The sequence below is a fragment of the Hemitrygon akajei genome, chromosome 10 (genome assembly GCF_048418815.1).
Source record: "Hemitrygon akajei chromosome 10, sHemAka1.3, whole genome shotgun sequence".
Classification (NCBI taxonomy): domain Eukaryota; kingdom Metazoa; phylum Chordata; class Chondrichthyes; order Myliobatiformes; family Dasyatidae; genus Hemitrygon; species Hemitrygon akajei.
Window position 1 is genome coordinate 164,504,025 of NC_133133.1, and position 18,974 is coordinate 164,522,998.

The following is an 18,974-nucleotide window of genomic DNA, read 5'->3' on the forward strand; positions in this document are numbered from 1 at the left end:
TCAATATCTCTCTTGTGTTTCTTCTAGATCGCAGTGCTCCTGTCACTTTATGGGAGGAATATTTCAGGCAGGAGAGGTCACATTCAGTAATTCGGGACCATGGTATTACGATGGTTTTTTGTTAAAAATTGCTATTCAGATTCTGCTATTCAATTCACTTGATCTGGTTATTTATTTATTTATTTATTTATTTATATTTATTGAGATACAGCACACAACAGGCCCTTCGATCCATGCCATCCAGCAACCCCTGATCTAATCCTACCCTAAAACGTTATCCAATTAACCTACCAACCAGGACTGTGAGAGGAAACCAGAGCACCCAGAGGAAACGAATGTGGTCGTGGGGAGAACAGACAAACTCCTTGCAGCCAGCAGCAGGAATTGTATTCCGGTCGCTGGTGCTGTAAAGCATTGTGCTAAATACTATGCACCGTACCGCTGAATGAAACCAGCTACAATATTTGTTCAGATTATTTTGTGAGGTTCAGTTATTAGTTTTGTTCAGTTGGTAGTGAACATAATCCTTAAGTTGGCTACAGAAATTCTATGGTAATTTTAAAAGAAAGGTGAATGTTTTCCAGCAGAGCTGATGGGATTTTCCTTATTTTCCAGTTTGTGCAAGAATGGAAGAGTAGGGTGTGCTCCCACAGAGCCAGGTATATTACAATTTGCCATCACTTGCATTAAATTTTATGAAATTAAGCATTTGTAAGGTGAATCATATTTACAGGAAATGTTCTTCTGCTACTATTCTTAAACTAATTTTGAGTAAATATGTCCAGAACCTATGAGGAGACATTTATGTGGAAGTATCTATTGTTCAGTTTATAGTTTTGAGAGCTAATATTTAAAGGAAACAAGTCATTAATGTGAAATGCATATAACTACATCCTGGTCCAAATGCATTATAATTACTGTTTCACAGTAGATTTTGTGTTTTACTTTCTGTGTTTTTGCTCCTCCTTTCTGGTTGCTGTTTCTGTGATTATTTTTTTGCGTGGGAGGGGGTTTGATGTTCTTGTTGTCGTTTGTGTGATTTGTTTTTTGCAGATGGGGGGTGATATTTGGTGCTTTTCTTTGAATGAGTTCCATGGGTGTCTGTGGGAAGATGAATCTAAGGGGTGTATACTGCATCATACCTTAATAATTGCACTTGGAATCCTTTGAATAAAAACATGACTAACAGTAACAGTCAAACAATTTGCTTCAGAACCATATCCTGATTTTGTTTGAGATTTCATAAGGGAGTATCACCATGATCCATAGAGGCCAATATTTTACAGTTCTTCCTCTTGCCCTTTGCTTCCGGCAAGTACATTGCAGGTGGATACTGAGAAAACAGAAATCCTATTCAGGGGTTTTCAGTTTTCAGCTTGTTAATGCCTGGGTGGGTGGAATAGAAAGAAAGAAGACAAAGTTTTTGGATTTGTCTGAAGCAAAATTAAAGATCAGTAATACAGATGAGACAGGGGCCTTCACAAGAATCTTCCTCCTCAGGTGCTGGTTGGGATGGATGAGTACCTAAACACAATGATGTTTCTTAGTGTTAGCAGGAAAATCCTTTGATATGGTAGTCTTAAGTTACTGAAAGATATTCTAAACAACAAGCAGAAGGCCCTGAGCTGCACTCTGTTGCTGTAGTATCAGACTATCTGGCCTAAGATCCCCTTCCTTAAGTCTTACTCATCCATGGGATATGCCTTGTACTATGTCAGGTATATATATCTCTAACAAACCAGAAACATGCACAATCTGATCTGTATGCAAGGGGAAAGGGGAGAAAGCCAGTGCAACCTACAAACCTTCAGTTTCTTTCAGATCATATAATGTATATAATAGCTTTAGTACTCAATTCTAAGAATAAATCTTAGCATATGAAGATTGGGAATACAATTCTCTCTTTCAATCTTTTTATTAATATTTAGAATATTATGAATGAGATACAATTCAAATAATGGTAAGGGATTACAAATATATAGACTCCCATTATACATAAAGAAATACATAAACAATGAATACAGCATAAGTAAGTTTCCCAAAACATAAACCATATAGTATATATATGAACAAGGTAAGTTTAGATATTCCATAATATATAGTATAAAAAAGAGAAAAAAAATCTATCTAAGAAAGTTAGCTAATCTACTAATCTAGTATCAAGAAAAAGAAAAAAAACAAAGAAGAAAAAAAAATAAAAAAAACTTTTAAAAAGAGAAAAAAAAAGGGCTGTTCATAGTATCTCACGAGTATACATAAACATCAATGACGTCAACTCCGATCCTCTCAACATACATACGATTAAAGCTGAAAAAAAACCAATAAGCCCGGCACAGGGCCATTACATCATATGAAAATATTGAATAAATGGTCTCCATATCTTTTCAAATTTAATAGAAGTATCAAATACAGCACTTCTAATTTTTTCTAAATCTAGACATAACATAGTTTGAGAAAGCCAATGAAATACCGTGGGAGGATTAATTTCCTTCCAATTCAACAAAATAGATCTTCTAGCCATCAAAGTGAGAAAAGCAATCATTCGACAGGCGGAAGGAGATAAGTGAAGTAAGTCCATCATCGGTAAACCAAAAATTGTGGTAATAGAATGGGGTTGTAAATCAATGTTCAATACCGCCAAAATAATATCAAAAATATCTTTCCAATATTTTCTCAAAAGTGGACATGACCAAAACATATGAGTTAAAGAAGCGATTTCTAAATGACATCTGTCACAAATAGGGTTTATATGAGAATAAAAATGAGCTAATTTATCCTTGGACATATGGGCCCTATGTACAACCTTAAATTGTAATAATGAATGTTTGGCACATATAGATGATGTATTAACTAATTTAAGAATTCTATCCCAATTCTCAATAGGAATAATAAGATTAAGTTCTCTTTCCCAATCATTTTTGGTCTTATCAAAGGGCACTGAACGTATCTTCATAATTATATTATAAAGTTTTGATATAAGCCCTTTTTGAAAAGGGTTTAATTCAAACAAACTTTCCAAAGTATCTGAAGACAGAGAACTTGGGAACGAAGGAAGTACCGTACTTAAAAAATGCCTAACCTGTAAGTATCTAAAAAAATGAAATCTAGGCAAATTATATTTATTAGCTAGTTGCTCAAAGGACATAAAACAGTTGTCCAAAAATAAGTCGGAAAATCTTAATAATCCCTTAGTTTTCCAAGCCAAAAAAGCATGATCTATAATTGAGGGATGGAAAAAACAATTAGATACAATAGGACTATTTAACACGAATTGAGTCAACCCGAAAAATTTCCGAAATTGAAACCATATACGTAAGGTATATTTAACTATCGGGTTGTCAATTTGCTTCGGCAATTTAGAAAGAGCAAAAGGGAGAGATGTCCCTAAGATAGAACCCAGAGCATAAGCAGAAACCGATTTGGTTTCCAAACTCACCCAATGAGGGCCAAAAGGACCATCCCATTCTTTCAACCAACATATCAAATATCTAATATTAACTGCCCAATAATAAAATCTGAAATTGGGTAATGCCAACCCACCATCCTTCTTTGTCTTCTGTAAGTATATTTTACCTAACCTGGGATTTTTATTCTGCCATATATATGAAGAAATTTTTGAATCAACATTAGTAAAAAAGGATTTCGGAATAAAAATTGGTACCGCTTGAAAAACATATAAAAATTTAGGTAAAATAACCATCTTAATAGCATTAATCCTACCTATCAGAGATAAAGATAATGGTGACCACTTAGTAAACAAACCTTTAATCTGATCAATTAAGGGTAAAAAATTAAACCGAAATAATTCTTTATGGTTTTTGGTAATTTTAATCCCTAAATAAGTAAAAGAATCATTAGCTAATTTAAAAGGTAAAATACCATAATTTGGGACCTGTCTATTCAAAGGAAACAATTCACTCTTATTAAGATTTAACTTATACCCAGAAAACTCACTAAATTGAGCCAACAATGATAAGACTGCTGGAATAGATTTCTCAGGATTAGAGATGAATAATAATAAATCGTCTGCATATAAAGATACCTTATGAATATCTGTTCCACGATTAATACCCAAAATATCCTGTGATTCTCTGATGGCAATTGCCAAAGGTTCTAAAGCGATGTTAAATAGTAATGGACTAAGAGGACAACTAAGAGGACAAATCTGAATTCCCTCAGGATCATAATACCATGTGTGATTTTCTCGGGAAATTGAATTTTCCAAAACTATCATCTGATGATATTTCAGTAATAGATACTCCGTTTACGGATGCGGAAATTAAAGGGGTTATTTCCTCAATGAATTCTGGGAAAGCACCAGGTCCAGATGGGTATACAGTAGAATTTTTAAAATGTTTTTCTTATACTCTATCTCCTTGGCTATGCAAGGTGTTTGAAGAAGCAATTAGATTGGGGAAGTTGCCACAATCTTTTTATAGAGCTTCCATTTCTTTAATACTGAAGAAAGATAAAGACCCTACTGATTGTGCATCCTACAGACCAATATCTTTATTGAATGTGGATTCTAAGATTTTTTCCAAGTTGCTGGCTTCTAGGTTGGAGAAGGTATTACCCCAAATTATTTCGGAAGACCAAACCGGTTTTATTAAAAATCGCTATTCTTTTTTCAATGTTAGGAGATTATTGAATATTGTTTATACTCCTTCACATAATACTTCAGAATGTGTTATATCATTAGATGCGGAAAAAGCATTTGATAGAGTTGAATGGCCCTACTTATTTTATGTGTTGGAGAAGTTTAATTTTAGTCCGACCTTCATTTCTTGGATTAAACTGATATATCAAACTCCAGTAGCCTCGGTGTTTACTAATAATCAAAGATCTCCATTTTTTCGTTTATTTCGGGGCACTAGACAAGGGAATACAATTCTGACCTGCTTGATAAAGTAATTTGTTTTAATTACTACCCCTTTGATTTGTGAACTATGTTAAAACAAGCATCACTTCAACTTTATACAGACCCTGAACCAGGGGCCTGCCCACAGAATAAAAGATACTTTGACTGTCGAGACCCTCAGCCTGGCCTGCCCTGGACTGGAGCAGCATGTGAGGTCACGTGTGAAAACCTGATGATGAACATTACCTGTTCACCCATGACTCCATGCGTTTCCGGCTGTGTTTGTCCTCCTGGGTAAGTGAAATACCAGCAGACAGACATTAATCTGAATGCTTACCATGATATTTTTCAGGTGTCAATAGTTTGTGTTGCATCATTGTGGCGTATTTACTAGCTCTCCCATTTCAGTCACAGAAGCTTGTGGTTTATGTTCAATATAAAACTTTTCTACCCAGAACTTTAGACTGCCATTCCACTAGAGTACAGCAAGATAGTTACACTCCCAGTGGTACTTTGGTTAAGATTTGAAACTGGGGCATTGTTTGTTCTCCCATATCATTCACCTCAGGTATTGGCTCAAAGAAAAGTATTGAAGTTATCATGATCAATGCTTATTCCTCAGCCAATGTCACTAAGATAAGTTAACTCACAATCTTCATACTGCAGCTTGCAGAGTAACATTTGCCTGCTGCTTTTTCTACAATACAACAATGATCACACCTCAGGAAAACTCTGTTTAGTGTAAAGGGCATTAAGGTGTCCTGAAGTCTGACACAGCTTATTTTTATAATGGGTTAGTCTGTGAGAGTCCACTCATCACAGAGCACAGGATCATTGCTGTCTGAGGCACCGGAATGTTGTGCTTAAGAAGAGATGGCGAAGATGCCCAAAGCAGCTTTTTCCCTTGAGGATGCAAACACGAGGAAACCTGCAGATGCTGGAAATTCAAGCAACACACACAAAATGCTGGTGGAATGCAGCAGGCCAGGCAGCATCTATAGGAACAAGTACAGCTGACGTTTCGGGCTGAGACCCTCTGTCTTTTGACAGCTCTTTGGGGTTGACAATTCCAATGAAACCAAGAGAAGAAATTCCTCATTATCTCTGTCTTAAATCAGCAACACCTTATTGAGAATCTGTGTCTCTTAATTCTAGGTACCCCACTAGTGGAAACATCCTCTGACCATCTACTTTATTAACCGATTAAGTTCTTATAGACTTCAGCAAAATCACCTTTCATTCCTTTGTAATCCAAATGTTCAATCTCCGTTCATACATCAATCTCTTCATCCCAGGAATCAATCTAGTGCATTTATCAGCGTTGCCTCAAATGCAAGCTATCATTCCTGAAACATGGAGCTCAGTATGCACCATGTCACTGTGGTGAACTACATATACCTGTCTGGACTGCTCCTGTGGCTCCTCCCACAGACCCCTGCTGACTGCTCCTGTGGCTCCTCCCACAGACCCCCGCTGACTGCTCCTGTGGCTCCTCCCACAGACCCCTGCTGACTGCTCCTGTGGCTCCTCCCACAGACCCCTGTATAAAGGCGATTGAGGCCTGAGCCCGGCCTCATTCTCCAGGAAGTAGTGTTGTTCATTCTTCCAGTCAATAAAAGCCGATATCTTGCTTCTTACGTCTCAGAGTGAGTTATTGATGGTGCATCAGTCACTACATCAGTGGTTGGCAACTTTCCTTCAAGACTTCCCTACTTTTACACTCCTTACCCCTTACAATATATATAAAAAAAATTCCCAATTGCTTACCCTATCCAATTGTCAATCCTTTGTGATTCATGAATCAGGATTCCCAGATCCGTTTGTACTGTAACATCCTGTAGCCTTGTTCCATTTAAATAATAATTTGCTTTATTATTATTTGTTATAGTGTGGATATACTCCAACTGTCAACTTTTTACCTCAGTTAATCTATCCAAATCCTTTTGCATGCTGCTTGTGTCCTCAGTCTGCTAATCTACCTATTTTTATGTCAAGTCTGGCTACGGTAGATTGATTCCTTCACCAAATTGTCAATATAGATTGTAATTACGTGAGGCCACAGTATTGATCCCATGACATCTCACACCTAAAATGATTTATTAATCCTGATTGTTCATACAGTAATCCCCTACCCATGCCCCTATTCATCCCCTTTCCATATTGTAGCCAAACCTATGTGTTCATATTTTGTGTAGTAATCTTTTTTACCCAATCCATCTAATGAATAAAATCAGCTATAACTGTTGTACCACCTCTATTACAATTCATCATAATTTCTTGATTTATACAGAAGTATAGCTACTTTTAGAGAGTCTATTCACTAATCTTCCCAGGGTACTTATCCTCAGTATTCTTATCATAATTAAATCCCAAAGCAATCCTTCATGTTGTGTTTCTGAGCCAAAGTCATGGCCTCACCAACTCCGTATCTCACAAATAATCGGGAGAGCTGCTTCATCTCCCATTCCTTTCTGATAACCCTCCTTGGTTGTCAAATTGTTGTTTGCGCTGTTTTCTAAACATGATACTTCAGAACAAAGTTATTTCTTCTTTATGTGTACAATTGAAAATTTAGATTTTTTCCTTCTTTCATGCTTTAGATTGATTAAGCATGGTGATGACTGCTTTTTGCCTGCAAGTTGCCCATGCAGCTGGAAAGGGCAGGAATATTTGCCTGGGGAAGTGGTTTCCACACGCTGTTACACTTGGTACGTGCACGCCTGTTCTTATTAAATTAAAATGGATTATCCATTGGTGAATTTTCCAAAAATATAGTTATTTGAGGTGTTATTAACTTTTAGAAACTTTTCCCACCAACGCATGTACAAATCATTAATTTAATATATAATGTTCTTAATCTATATGATATAAAACTGAAAATCCAGCACCAATTGGACTCTTATGCTGCTGCACCAGAAGATTTTATCCAGTTAAATGTTAGTCTTGTTATCAATACACTTTTATTTCACCTTTCTCTTACATCTGACATAGTAGTATAATACATTTTCCAGTGAACTAGAAGGTGAAGGTTAAAGGGAGTTAGAAACTAAACCCAGTGACTGAACCTGGTGACTTTCAGCTCTTGGGCTTCTACTTTTGACCCTGACTCTAGGTGTTGCGAATTTAATATCTCAGTAATATCTGAGTAATCTTGCATATATATGGTTGATTAAATGTTCTTGTTTGTTTAAGTAATTAATTACGTGTTGTATGTATAAATATGTGCATTGCATACATCTTCATGCTATCACATGATACATGCACATCTCAAAGTTAGACCTGCACTTTGGACTCCCTTGTCTTCCTTTGAATTAGTTTAATGTTTTGAAGTTATGAAGCATAATACTAAGTGCTCACCTGATCTACACGGGACACTGGCGCCCACCACAGACAAGTTCCTGACCACACAGTAGCTTCACAACTCGACCACACATCCAATAACACTTGATCAACCTCATGAGTATCTGTGGATAAAGCCTCTTATTATAAGAGTATTGAGGAGTGAGCTAGATGCTGAACCAGTGACATATATGAACAATCAGACACCAGATCTTCACAGTCCTATAGTAATCAGTAACAAATAGTTGAAAGTTTCTCCATAACTCTATTGCCATTGCATCTTTTGCAATAGATTTTCTCAGCAAAAATTTGGTCAGTAAACAGAGCTGTCTGCATTCTCTTGAAAACAGATACAGGGATTTGTCTACTTATTTTACAGATTGTGTAATTGTTGAGCAGTTGCTGATCCATTGGTCTTCCAATTAATGATGATTTGTTCTGATAACTCGTATCACTCCGAATTTATTGATGATGGCAATTCACAATTTAATAATTGTATTAATTCCAATGGGTTTTTCCATTAATTGAAGAAAATAATGTAGCTTAGTCTAACTTGAATGATAATTTCCTTCCTTAGTATATGTCAGCGAGGAGCTTTTAACTGCACATACCACCCGTGTCCTGCAGTGTGTACCGTTTATAGTGATCGGCATTATCGCAGCTTTGATGGCCTGGAGTACGATTATGTCAGTGACTGCCAAGTATACTTAGTAAAGGTAAGGAGGTTTACAATATTAGGTACTCTAGTCAGCTCATGTCTAAAATAAAATGGCCAGATGAGGAGATGTTTAACATCTCGAGATTATGGTAGAACGGAGTTCATTGAACATGGAGGTCTGGATTTGGGTTATATTATATATTTTTGTGTGACTGTGTGATTACTGCTGTCTTGTATGTGATACATGTGCCCTGTGCTGGGTACGTCTGTTGCTACTGTGTTTTGCACCTTGGCCCCCCAGGAACATTGTTTTGTTTGGCTGTATTCTTGGGTTTTCATGTTTGGTCAAATAACAATTAAACTTGAACTAGAAGAATGGAAATAATCACTATTTTTTTGCATTAAGAGTAGGATGAGAGAAATTCTTGTAAAGGCAAATAAGATTAATCCAATTAATGCTGTAATCTTGGAGATGATTCCACTGTACCTGATTCTTTTTAAGGTTGATTTTCTCTGTGTCCATCTTATCAGTTAAACACCAATATTAGTATTCTCATAAGCCACCAAGTGAAACAATATCTCTCTCCTTGGCTAGATTCTGATGCAGATCTGAATTTAAGAGATAAAATTATGAAGTCTGAGTAACAGCTTTGACAAAAAAGTATCAAAAACTAAATGAAAGAGTGTGATAAATAGGCATATTTTCTACAATTCTGGAAGTTTGGTCTTATTATGAAAATGCTGGACATGTGTTTCCCAAAATGCTGTTTTATTCTAATAATTTAGTAAGTATTTTTCAATCATGCTTTATATTGTGGATTAAAACACTTCATTGTGAAAGTGATAGGAAATTGATGGAAATTATAGATTCGTACCACTGTTACTGAAGTTCTCAGCAATTTGCCGCTTTGTAGATTGAAAATCATGTTGCTCTCAATGGAGAAGGTTTGATCAACTCAAATCAGATTCAAAATTCAGCTTGAGAGTGGATGCTTTAAGGCAAAACAAGTATGACTGTTGACTAAACATGATAATTCTAGCCAGAACAAGGAAGTACAAGGTAAACTAACTAAAGAAGAATAGATTAACAGGAAGAATACAAAAAATTCCAACTATCTTCTCTGATGTTTTTAAAGTCAAAAGTGTAACCATAGTGACTGAAGTCAAATACAAATTGATAACTTTAATTATCAAGTTATTAATTTTTTAAGTATAAAGTAAAAAAAATACATTGATTAGGGAAGTGCAGTTGATGTAGGCTACTTGTCACTAGCAAGGCCTTTGACAAGATCCCACATGAAATGCTGGTCCAAAAGCTTAGAGCTTATAGGATTTAAAGCAAGTTGCCTAATTGGATACAAAGATGGGTGAACAACAGGACACAAAGACTAATGGCGGAGGGTTGCTTTGTTAATTGGAAGCCTGTGAATAGTGCTGTACCCAGAGGATTGGTGCTGGGCCCATTGCTATTTGTTATATACTTTAATGATTTGCATTTAAATATAGAAGATAGTTTGCAGATGACAGGCAGATTGATGATGTTGCTGGGAAGGAACATAGCCTTGAGTTGCAGAATTATATTGTTCAACGGTAAATTGAGTATAGAATTTAATCCTGGTAAGTGCAAAGAGATGCATTTTGGGATGTCTAAGAAGGTTTGGACATGCACCATGAACTGTAGGGTCATTGGATGGCAAGTCCTTGGATCCCTAAGGCTTACAGCACAGGTTGAAATAATGGTGAAGAAGGCATTTACTGTAGGTCACTTGTATTCATGAACAAGGGCATGGAGATCATGTTACAACTTTATAAAACTTTGATCAGGCCACCCCTACAATATATGCCTACTTCTGGTCACCACACTATTGGAAGGGTGTGAATTCGGCAGAGATTTACCGGGATGTTGCCTGCCATGGAATGTTTCAGTTACGAGGACAGGCTGATGGGGATGAACTACAAACTGCTGGAGAAACTCAGTAGCTTGAACAGCATCTGTGCAGGGAAAGGAATAGGCGACGTTTTGGGTTGAGACCCAACATCCGGAGCCTTTACCCATGACACAGGTATCTAAAACAAGAAGGCATGAGTTGCAAGTGCCTAAAGAAACAGAGTTACACAGTAACACACACAAAATGCTGGAGGAACTCAGCAAGCCAGGCAGCAGCTATGGGGAAAAAAGTGCAGTCGATAGTTAGGGCTGAGACCCTTCGGCAGGATGGAAGAGTTACACAGTAGGTGTAATCTGAGACACACTGGTTGAGAGTGCGGTGGAGGTACCTACTCCCACAACATTTAAACAGTAGCTGGATGAACACTTGCATTGTCAGAGCATGGAATACTGGAGACCAAGTGCTGGTAGATGGGATTATTACTGATCGATTGATTGAGATACAGCATGGAATAGGCCTGTTTAGCCCTCTGAGCCATGCTACCCAGTTATCCCCTGATTTAATCCTAGCCTAATCGCAGGTCAATTTACACAATGACCAATTAATGTACCAACTGGTATGTCCTTGGACTGTGGGAGAAACCGGAGCACCCGGAGGAAACCCAGGTGGTCATGGGGCGAACGTACAAACTCCTTACAGGCAGTGGCAGGAATTGAACCTGGGTCACTGGTACTATAAAGCATTGTGCTTACTACTACACTACAGTGCTGCCAAGATAGAAAGGTGATGGTCAGCATGGCATGGTGAGCTGAATGGACTGTTTCTGGGCTATATGACTCTATGATCAGCTGCTGCTGTCATCATTTGCAGTATGACTGCAGTTATATAGGACATTAGCTGAATCATTGGAAGTTTGTATTCATGGACTTACTTAAACCTCTTAATAACCTGCGGTTACTCATCAAGAAAGCAGGTGGGATTGACGGGCAGGACTTGTGCAATAGATTGTGACACAGCAGATCTTGTAATGAAATGCTGCAGTTTCTAATGCTTCTAAAGGATTTCTGACTCATTGCATTTTTAGCTCACAAGAGACAGTGTTCATATTGGAGATAATCTTTGTCAGATTTAGTTCATTAGAGATTAAATTAGCCATGAAACTTTAATAACATCACACTGTATTCTGCCATTTGCCTTGAATTAGCAGAAATAAATTGGTACCAAAGTTGAAAATTGTCTTTCAGCAGGACGGCAGATTAAATTTCGACAGGCAATCAAGTCTGTCGTTGCATTTGTCATTAATTTATCATTCAACAATTCAAAGTATTTGCTTTTGTGAGTATATTATATAATAAGTTGGAACATTATTCAAATGCACATAGTAAAGTTAATGAAGTTTAACTTGAGAAATAGAATTGCAAGCTTGTTAATTAATCTGGCAATATAGCAATTAGCCTATCTATTGGTTGTACTTTCCATTAGTTTAGCTTATTTTAAGATTAAATTAATATTATTAAGAAGGAAATTGAGAGGAATCAATGGGATAAAAGAACTATAAATTGTTCTGTTGTTTGTTCAACAGCCATTGATGAAAGTTAGGAAACACCACTGCATTTATTAATTTTCACTGAAAGACAGCTTTGTTTTTAGTCATGTGTACATGCAAAATGGCCCGTAAACCTAACATCACCAAATTATCTCAGTTGTTGAAATATTCCTGTAACAGCACAGATCATTGAGAAACAGCGTTTAAAAACACTACAGACACTTGTTTCAAAATTGTTAGAACTGCGATGGAAATATATGAGCTACATTTTAATGTTTTATGTTACAATCTGCAGTTGAAAGTTCAAAATAAATTTTATTAAAGTACATATATGTCACCATATACAACCCTAAGATTCATTTTCCTATTGGCATACTCAGCAAATCTATAGAATAGTTACTAATACAGAATCAATGAAAGATCAAGAGTGCAGAAGACAACAAACTTTGCAAATGCAAATATAAATAAATAGCAATAAATGACAAGAACTTGAGATCAAGGGATGGTCCTTAAAGTGAGATCATTAGTTGTGGGAACAATGTTGTGGAAAAATTGCATCAATTTAATCTTAATGGTGAGAAATTTCATTTCAAAACATACTACAGACATACACTTACAGCCAACATATTTCTCATTGCTTTTAATTATACATGAACATTACTAATGAGGAAAAGTTGGACTAGAAGACACCACAGTGTTGGACCCATTTTGCTAAAGACGGGTTGACCATCATTCACACACAAAACATTTAGGAGCTACAATGGTGAAAACTGTCAAAATTTATACTTGCTTCCCAAAAGATCAAATCAAAGATGGACAATATGCCAGTATGAATGAAGATAAACAGATTTTTTTTTACCTAGTTAAAATGAAGACTGTAAAACTATTTTATAAGCCATATGTAAAAACTTGGAGGAAATTCAGTGAACAAGCATAATTGCATTAGAGACCCAATAACATTTGGGAGCAATTTATTTCAATAAAGATTTAGGTGGCAGGCACGAAATGCTGGAGGAATTCAGCAGGTCAGGCGGCATCTATGGAACTGAGTAAAGAGTCAACATTTTGGATTGACACCCTTCTTCAGGACTGAGAAGGAAGGGGGAAGACACCAGAATATAAAGGTGGGGGGAGGGATATGAGGCTAGCTGGAAGGTGATAGGTGAAGGCAGGTGGGTGGGGAAGGTCAAGGGCTGGAGAAGGAATAATCTGATAGGAGAGGAGAGTGGACAATAGGAGAAAGGGAAGGAGGAGGGAACCCAGGGTGAAGTGACTGGCAGGTGAGAAGAGATAAAAGGTCAGAGTGGGGAATAAAGGAAGGGGGAAGGGGGATTCCTCAACTAGTTCTATCTTAACAGCGTAAAACACTGAAGGTAATTTTAAGAGCAAACACACTGAGTCCTGACAAAGGGTCTCGGCCCGAAACGTTAACAGTGCTTCTCCTTATAGATGCTGCCTGGCCTGCTGCGTTCCACCAGCATTTTGTGTGTGTTGAAGGTCATTTTAATGTTATTTCCCAGACATGGATAATTACAAATTAACTTGCAACAACAGTTAAAACTACTCACATTATGTATCATGTTGTGAAATAGTTTTTATCACAATGAAAGATCATAGATTTAAATCCATGATGCTGGTAAACCCATATTGAAGAATTGCAGGTGTCCTGCGTGTGTATCCAAACGGATTGAATTGCCAGTGGAGTACTTAGAGTTTTCACATATAAAACAGCTGCACTTGACAGTGACCATTATATGGGTTCCTGCAAAATTTTCCATCGCATTGAGGGATCTGTTCCACCAATGTAGATTTACGTTTGGAGTTGGTAGCAATGTTCATTACTTTAGGCTAAAAGAAAGCAATGTTGCATATTTAAAATGTACATTGCTTCCAGATTGTATATTTATATCAGATATGCTTATATTTTTCCTTACAGGAGTAAGTCTGATCCATTGTATCTATGTCCACACTCCCTTTTCCCCACTAATTTCTCTTTCACCTATTCTCTGTCACAAGTTTGCCAGTCTCATCCCCCCCACACCCCACCCCAGTTTTCCTGCCAACTATTAACATTGAGGGAGATTTACAGTAGTTAATAACTTATCCATATTGCTTTTACCACAAGAATATGAGAGGTTAACTCTTCAGAACTGAAACTCTGTGGACTTTTGCTTTATTGAAGTTATCAGTGGGAACCTCTTTGTCCAATGGAGTTTCTCAAGTTATTTGTTAGGTTCTTATAACCTTAATTTCAGAAATTAATTAATTTGAAAATATGGTTTGTAATTGCTTGGATTCGTGACCAGGGTTGGAACCCTTCATACATAGGATTACTTTTCCCGTTGTCAAGCCTCCGGTTTCTGTCTACTTGCCTAGTGTTTGAAGCTCAGGAGAAATGTACACCAGATACAAAGGAACTTCACAGTAGCAAATTATCAAACAAAAACACTCCAGATAATTTATACTAATATCAATAGGCCAGCCCATTGTGGTAAGTGAGGTGAACTTGCAACAAACATATTTTCCAGAATGCAATTAAAGTAGCAAAGCCAGTAGTTTATTTATTTGGAAAGTAACTACATTGTTACACAATATCTATTTTAGAATCAGAACTCCGGCCTGAACACAAGAGATTATGCAGAAACAATGTGCTGATTTCTGCAGGCTTATGCAAGTTATGCAAACGGAATTAACCTCAGTCACAAACAGGTGTGAGACTCCAGGCTGATGGACAGGAGGATTGGTGTTCCCATACAAAAACTGACGCTGATCTTTCTGAACTTTGAGGAGAGAAAGGCAAACAGAAACACTCTGTGATTGACATTTCAGTAGGTAGTGACTTCATTTCAAGGTTGATAGATTCTTGATTGGACAGGATATGAAAGGATAGGGGAGAAGGCAGGAAGTTGAGGCTTGGGGGAAAATGGATCAGCCATGATGAAGTGGTGGAGAAGACTCGTTGGGCCAATTGTATATCTTATGGTTTTATGGTCTTATAATCTGATGATGGAAATATACTATTTATTCATAGTTTTATGTAAATTAGCCACTTATAGTTACAAAGTCTATGTTTGATTTAAAAAAATATACCGCAGATAATAAAAAAGACAGGTCAGAAGACATCTTTTGAATGACAGAAACATTGTTTCAGACTGATGACTTTTCATCAGGACTAGCTCTTAAATTTTTTTTTATGACAAACCGTCTGCATGCATCTGTCATCTTAATTTCTCACTGCCGTGCTCACATTAACCTGCCTCTGCCTAGGCATGCTGCAGTTTGCTCACGATGGGCCACCCCCAGGTTTGTCATTGAACCCCTGATCTGGCGAAAAGTTATTAACTTGAAACAAATGCTTCTCCCTCCATTGATGCCGCCTGACCTGCTGAGCACGTGCTGTTTTCCACCATCTGTCGTACCTTTCTTTTGCCTGACCCCGTTGGGCTTGCCTTCACTAAAGAGAAACAAAACTGTGATGCTGAATCTTTCAGGACCAGCCCAACACCTGGCCTGTGCTCCTCTCCCTTGTGCACTCATTTGAGGCTGTAGAGCTGATCCCGTGCCCTTTCAGTCAGGAGGTAAGGTACCAGAGATGATCAGACTGCAGGTGATGATGCAGTGGCCCCACCCTAGAACATTCCGGAAATATTTTGACAGGAGGCAGAACTTCGTCATTGTTAAATTTGGCAATGATATGAAGAGTTTCTGAATGTCTCTGATAGTCAGTGACATATATCAACTATTGAATTATTGTTAAAACCTTCAAAATCACAAAGGATAAAGTTAATAAAAACATTAAAATACTTGCAGATAACTAGCATACATATGAAATAGGAACAGGTGTATTTCACGTGGTCTCTTCTTTGATTGCTTAATTAAAATATGGCTGATTTGATAGCAACATTATCTTCATGTTCCTGACTATCCTGTCACCCCTTGTTTATCAAGAATCACTCTTCTTTACCTTAAGATTATTTAGACTTTGCGCCCATTACACTTTGAGGTAGAAAGTTCTGAAGACTTACAGAGCTCAGAGGGAAAAAGACAAAAAGCACAATCTCTGCCTCAGCTGACCAATGCTTTATTTTTTAAACCCTGTAACTGCAGTGGACTCCTTGCCAATCAACAGGCCTCATCCTAGGTGTGACTCAAAGTCTAACCCAGCCTATGTGTTGAGTGGTAATCTTCCAGTCTTGCAAGACTGTGCAAATCCCAGAATTCCCCATTTTATAGCGCATGTAAGGGAAGTCTAGGTCTTACTGAAATTCCAGTGGCTCAAAGTCAGCAGTTCCAATAGGAACCACCAGATCCAGCCAGTGTAGTACCATGTAGTATATTCCAGCCGCTGGTGCACAGTTAAGATTTCCTGTTATGACCCTGTGACATTGTAGTCATGGCAGATTCAAGACAATTCATGGGATTAACTGATGACAGCAGGCAATATAAAATAATAACACAAGTCCAAAGAGCATGTCAAGGTGCTAAATTCTTACTCCCTTTTTTGTTACTCCTTTCTTGTGGCAAAGTCCTTAACCTCACAGAGGGAAATATTTATCAATCTCGAGAGATTCTTGATTAGCAAGGGGTGAGAGGATAGTCAGGAACGTGAAGATGAGGTTGCAATCAAAACAGCCATGGTTTTATTAAACAATCAAACAAGACATGCCCTTGTTCATAATTCATAGGCATGGTAATTATCTGTAAGTCTTTTAACTTTATCCATTGTGATTTAATTTTTTTTAATAATTATTATTGTTTAGTAACAGGACCATAGGCCTGAAAGAATCAGCATAATTTTTAAGTCTCTTTAGTGAAGGCGAAAGCAAAATACTGCAGATGGTGGAAAACTGTGCTCAACAGGTCAGGCAGATTGAATAGAGGAAGAAGCTCCTGTTTCAGGTTAACAACTTTTCACTAGATCTGCCAGGAGTATTTTACTGCCTGTTATTAAGGATGTCAATGAAAATGGGTCAGGCACATTATCTCCATTATTTCTCAGCTGTTAGATTGTATTTTGGCCTTCATCTTTCAATAACCTTGGTGTGAATGAGCCTCAGTGATGTAAATTTGTCATTTAGTTAACTAGCAGATCAGCAAACATGCTCTTCCAATTTCTTTATCTGCAATTTTTTTTTGAACATTAATGAATATTTTTCAGGATGGGCGAATTTTTATAAAATTTGTGATTTTGGAATACAAATCATGAGGAAAAAAGCATGAAAGTTAGAGAATATTTCCTACCTTGCAGCAGTCTTGGGTAAATTCAGAAATGGATACCCGCACATTTTCAAAGCTTTAATCTTGGGAAAATCAGAGGCATTTTTAATTAGAACGGGATTGTGGTAATGTAACCCCATGAAATGTCAAATCCAATGGATAAACAGCTCAAAGTTAAGAAAGGACAACAAAGGGCAAATTGTTTCAGTAATTTTATGCTTTCTGCTTCCCAGAGCTAAACTCGGGGACATGGAGGTTTCTATTTAGTGCCTCTTTCTATGTTAAAGTTGTATTTCTTTCACCAGATCTGCATTTTTTTTCAAGATATAACCATAACATTTAATGCTTCTCTATAAATATTAAGGAACAGAGCAAAATTGTTCACAGGTTGTTCACTGATCATCTATGGTTTAATTTGATAATATACCAAACTGGAGGATGTTAATGGATTTTAAAGAAAGCTTGCAAATTCTACTTCAGTTGGTAGAATCGCACAGGATAATATCCTTAGACCAGCCATCTTCAACTTGATAAGTTACCTTTTCTCTGTCCTAAAACTAGGCCAGACAATTTTGGCCAACACACACAAGATACTGCAGGAACTCAGCAGGCCAGGTAGCATCGATGGAAAATAGAACAGTCGATGTTTTGGGCCAAGACTGTTCAGCAGGACTGGAGAAAAATAGATGAGGAGTAGAATTAAAAGATTGGGGAGGGGAGGGAGGGAGAAACACAAGGTGATAGGTGAAACTGGGAGGGGAGAGGGATGAAGTAAAGAGCTGGGAAGTTGATTGGTGAAAGAGATACAGGGCTGGAGAAGGAGGAATCTAATAGAAGAGGACAGAAGGCCATGGAAAAAAGAAAAGAGGAGAGGAGCACCAGAGGGAGGCGATGGGAAGGCAAGGAGACAAGGTGAGAGAGGGAAAAGAGGGTGGGGAATGGTGAAGGAGAGTGGTGGCCATTACCTGAAGTTTGAGAAATCGAGGTTTATGCCATCAGGTTGGAGGCTACCTAGACGGAATATAAGATGTTGCTCCACCAACCTGAGTGTAGCCACATTGTGACAACAGAGGAGGCCATGGATAGACATAGCGGAATGGGAAGCGGAATTAAAACAGGTGGCCACTGGGAGATACCGCATTTTCTGGCAGTCGGAGTGTAGGTGCTTGGCAAAGCTGTCTCCCAATTTACGTCGGCCCTCACCAATGTTCAGGAGGCCACACCAGGAGCACCGGACACAGTGAATGACCCCAACAGACTCAAAAGTGAAGTGTTGCCTCACCTGGAAGGACTGCTTGGGGCTCTGAATGGTAGTGAGGGTGGCAGTGTAGGGGGCAGGTATAGTACTATTTCCACTTGCCAGGTTAAGTGCCAGGAGGGAGGTGAGTGGGGAGGGATGGATGTACAAGGGAGTAATGTCAGGAGTGATCCCTGCAGAAAGCAGGATGTGGGTGGGGGGCGGTGGAG

General features: G+C 37.8%; 1 protein-coding gene across 1 annotated transcript in view; it reads left to right on the top strand.

The window, feature by feature from the left end:
- The window catches only part of otogl (otogelin-like), a 165,150-nt gene that overhangs the window by 46,319 nt on the left and 99,857 nt on the right, over nucleotides 1-18,974 (top strand). The window contains exons 22-26 of the mRNA XM_073057619.1: nucleotides 28-102; nucleotides 616-659; nucleotides 4,981-5,152; nucleotides 7,459-7,566; nucleotides 8,775-8,913. Coding sequence (XP_072913720.1) covers nucleotides 28-102; nucleotides 616-659; nucleotides 4,981-5,152; nucleotides 7,459-7,566; nucleotides 8,775-8,913 — 538 coding nt within the window. The remainder of the gene's footprint in view (nucleotides 1-27; nucleotides 103-615; nucleotides 660-4,980; nucleotides 5,153-7,458; nucleotides 7,567-8,774; nucleotides 8,914-18,974) is intronic.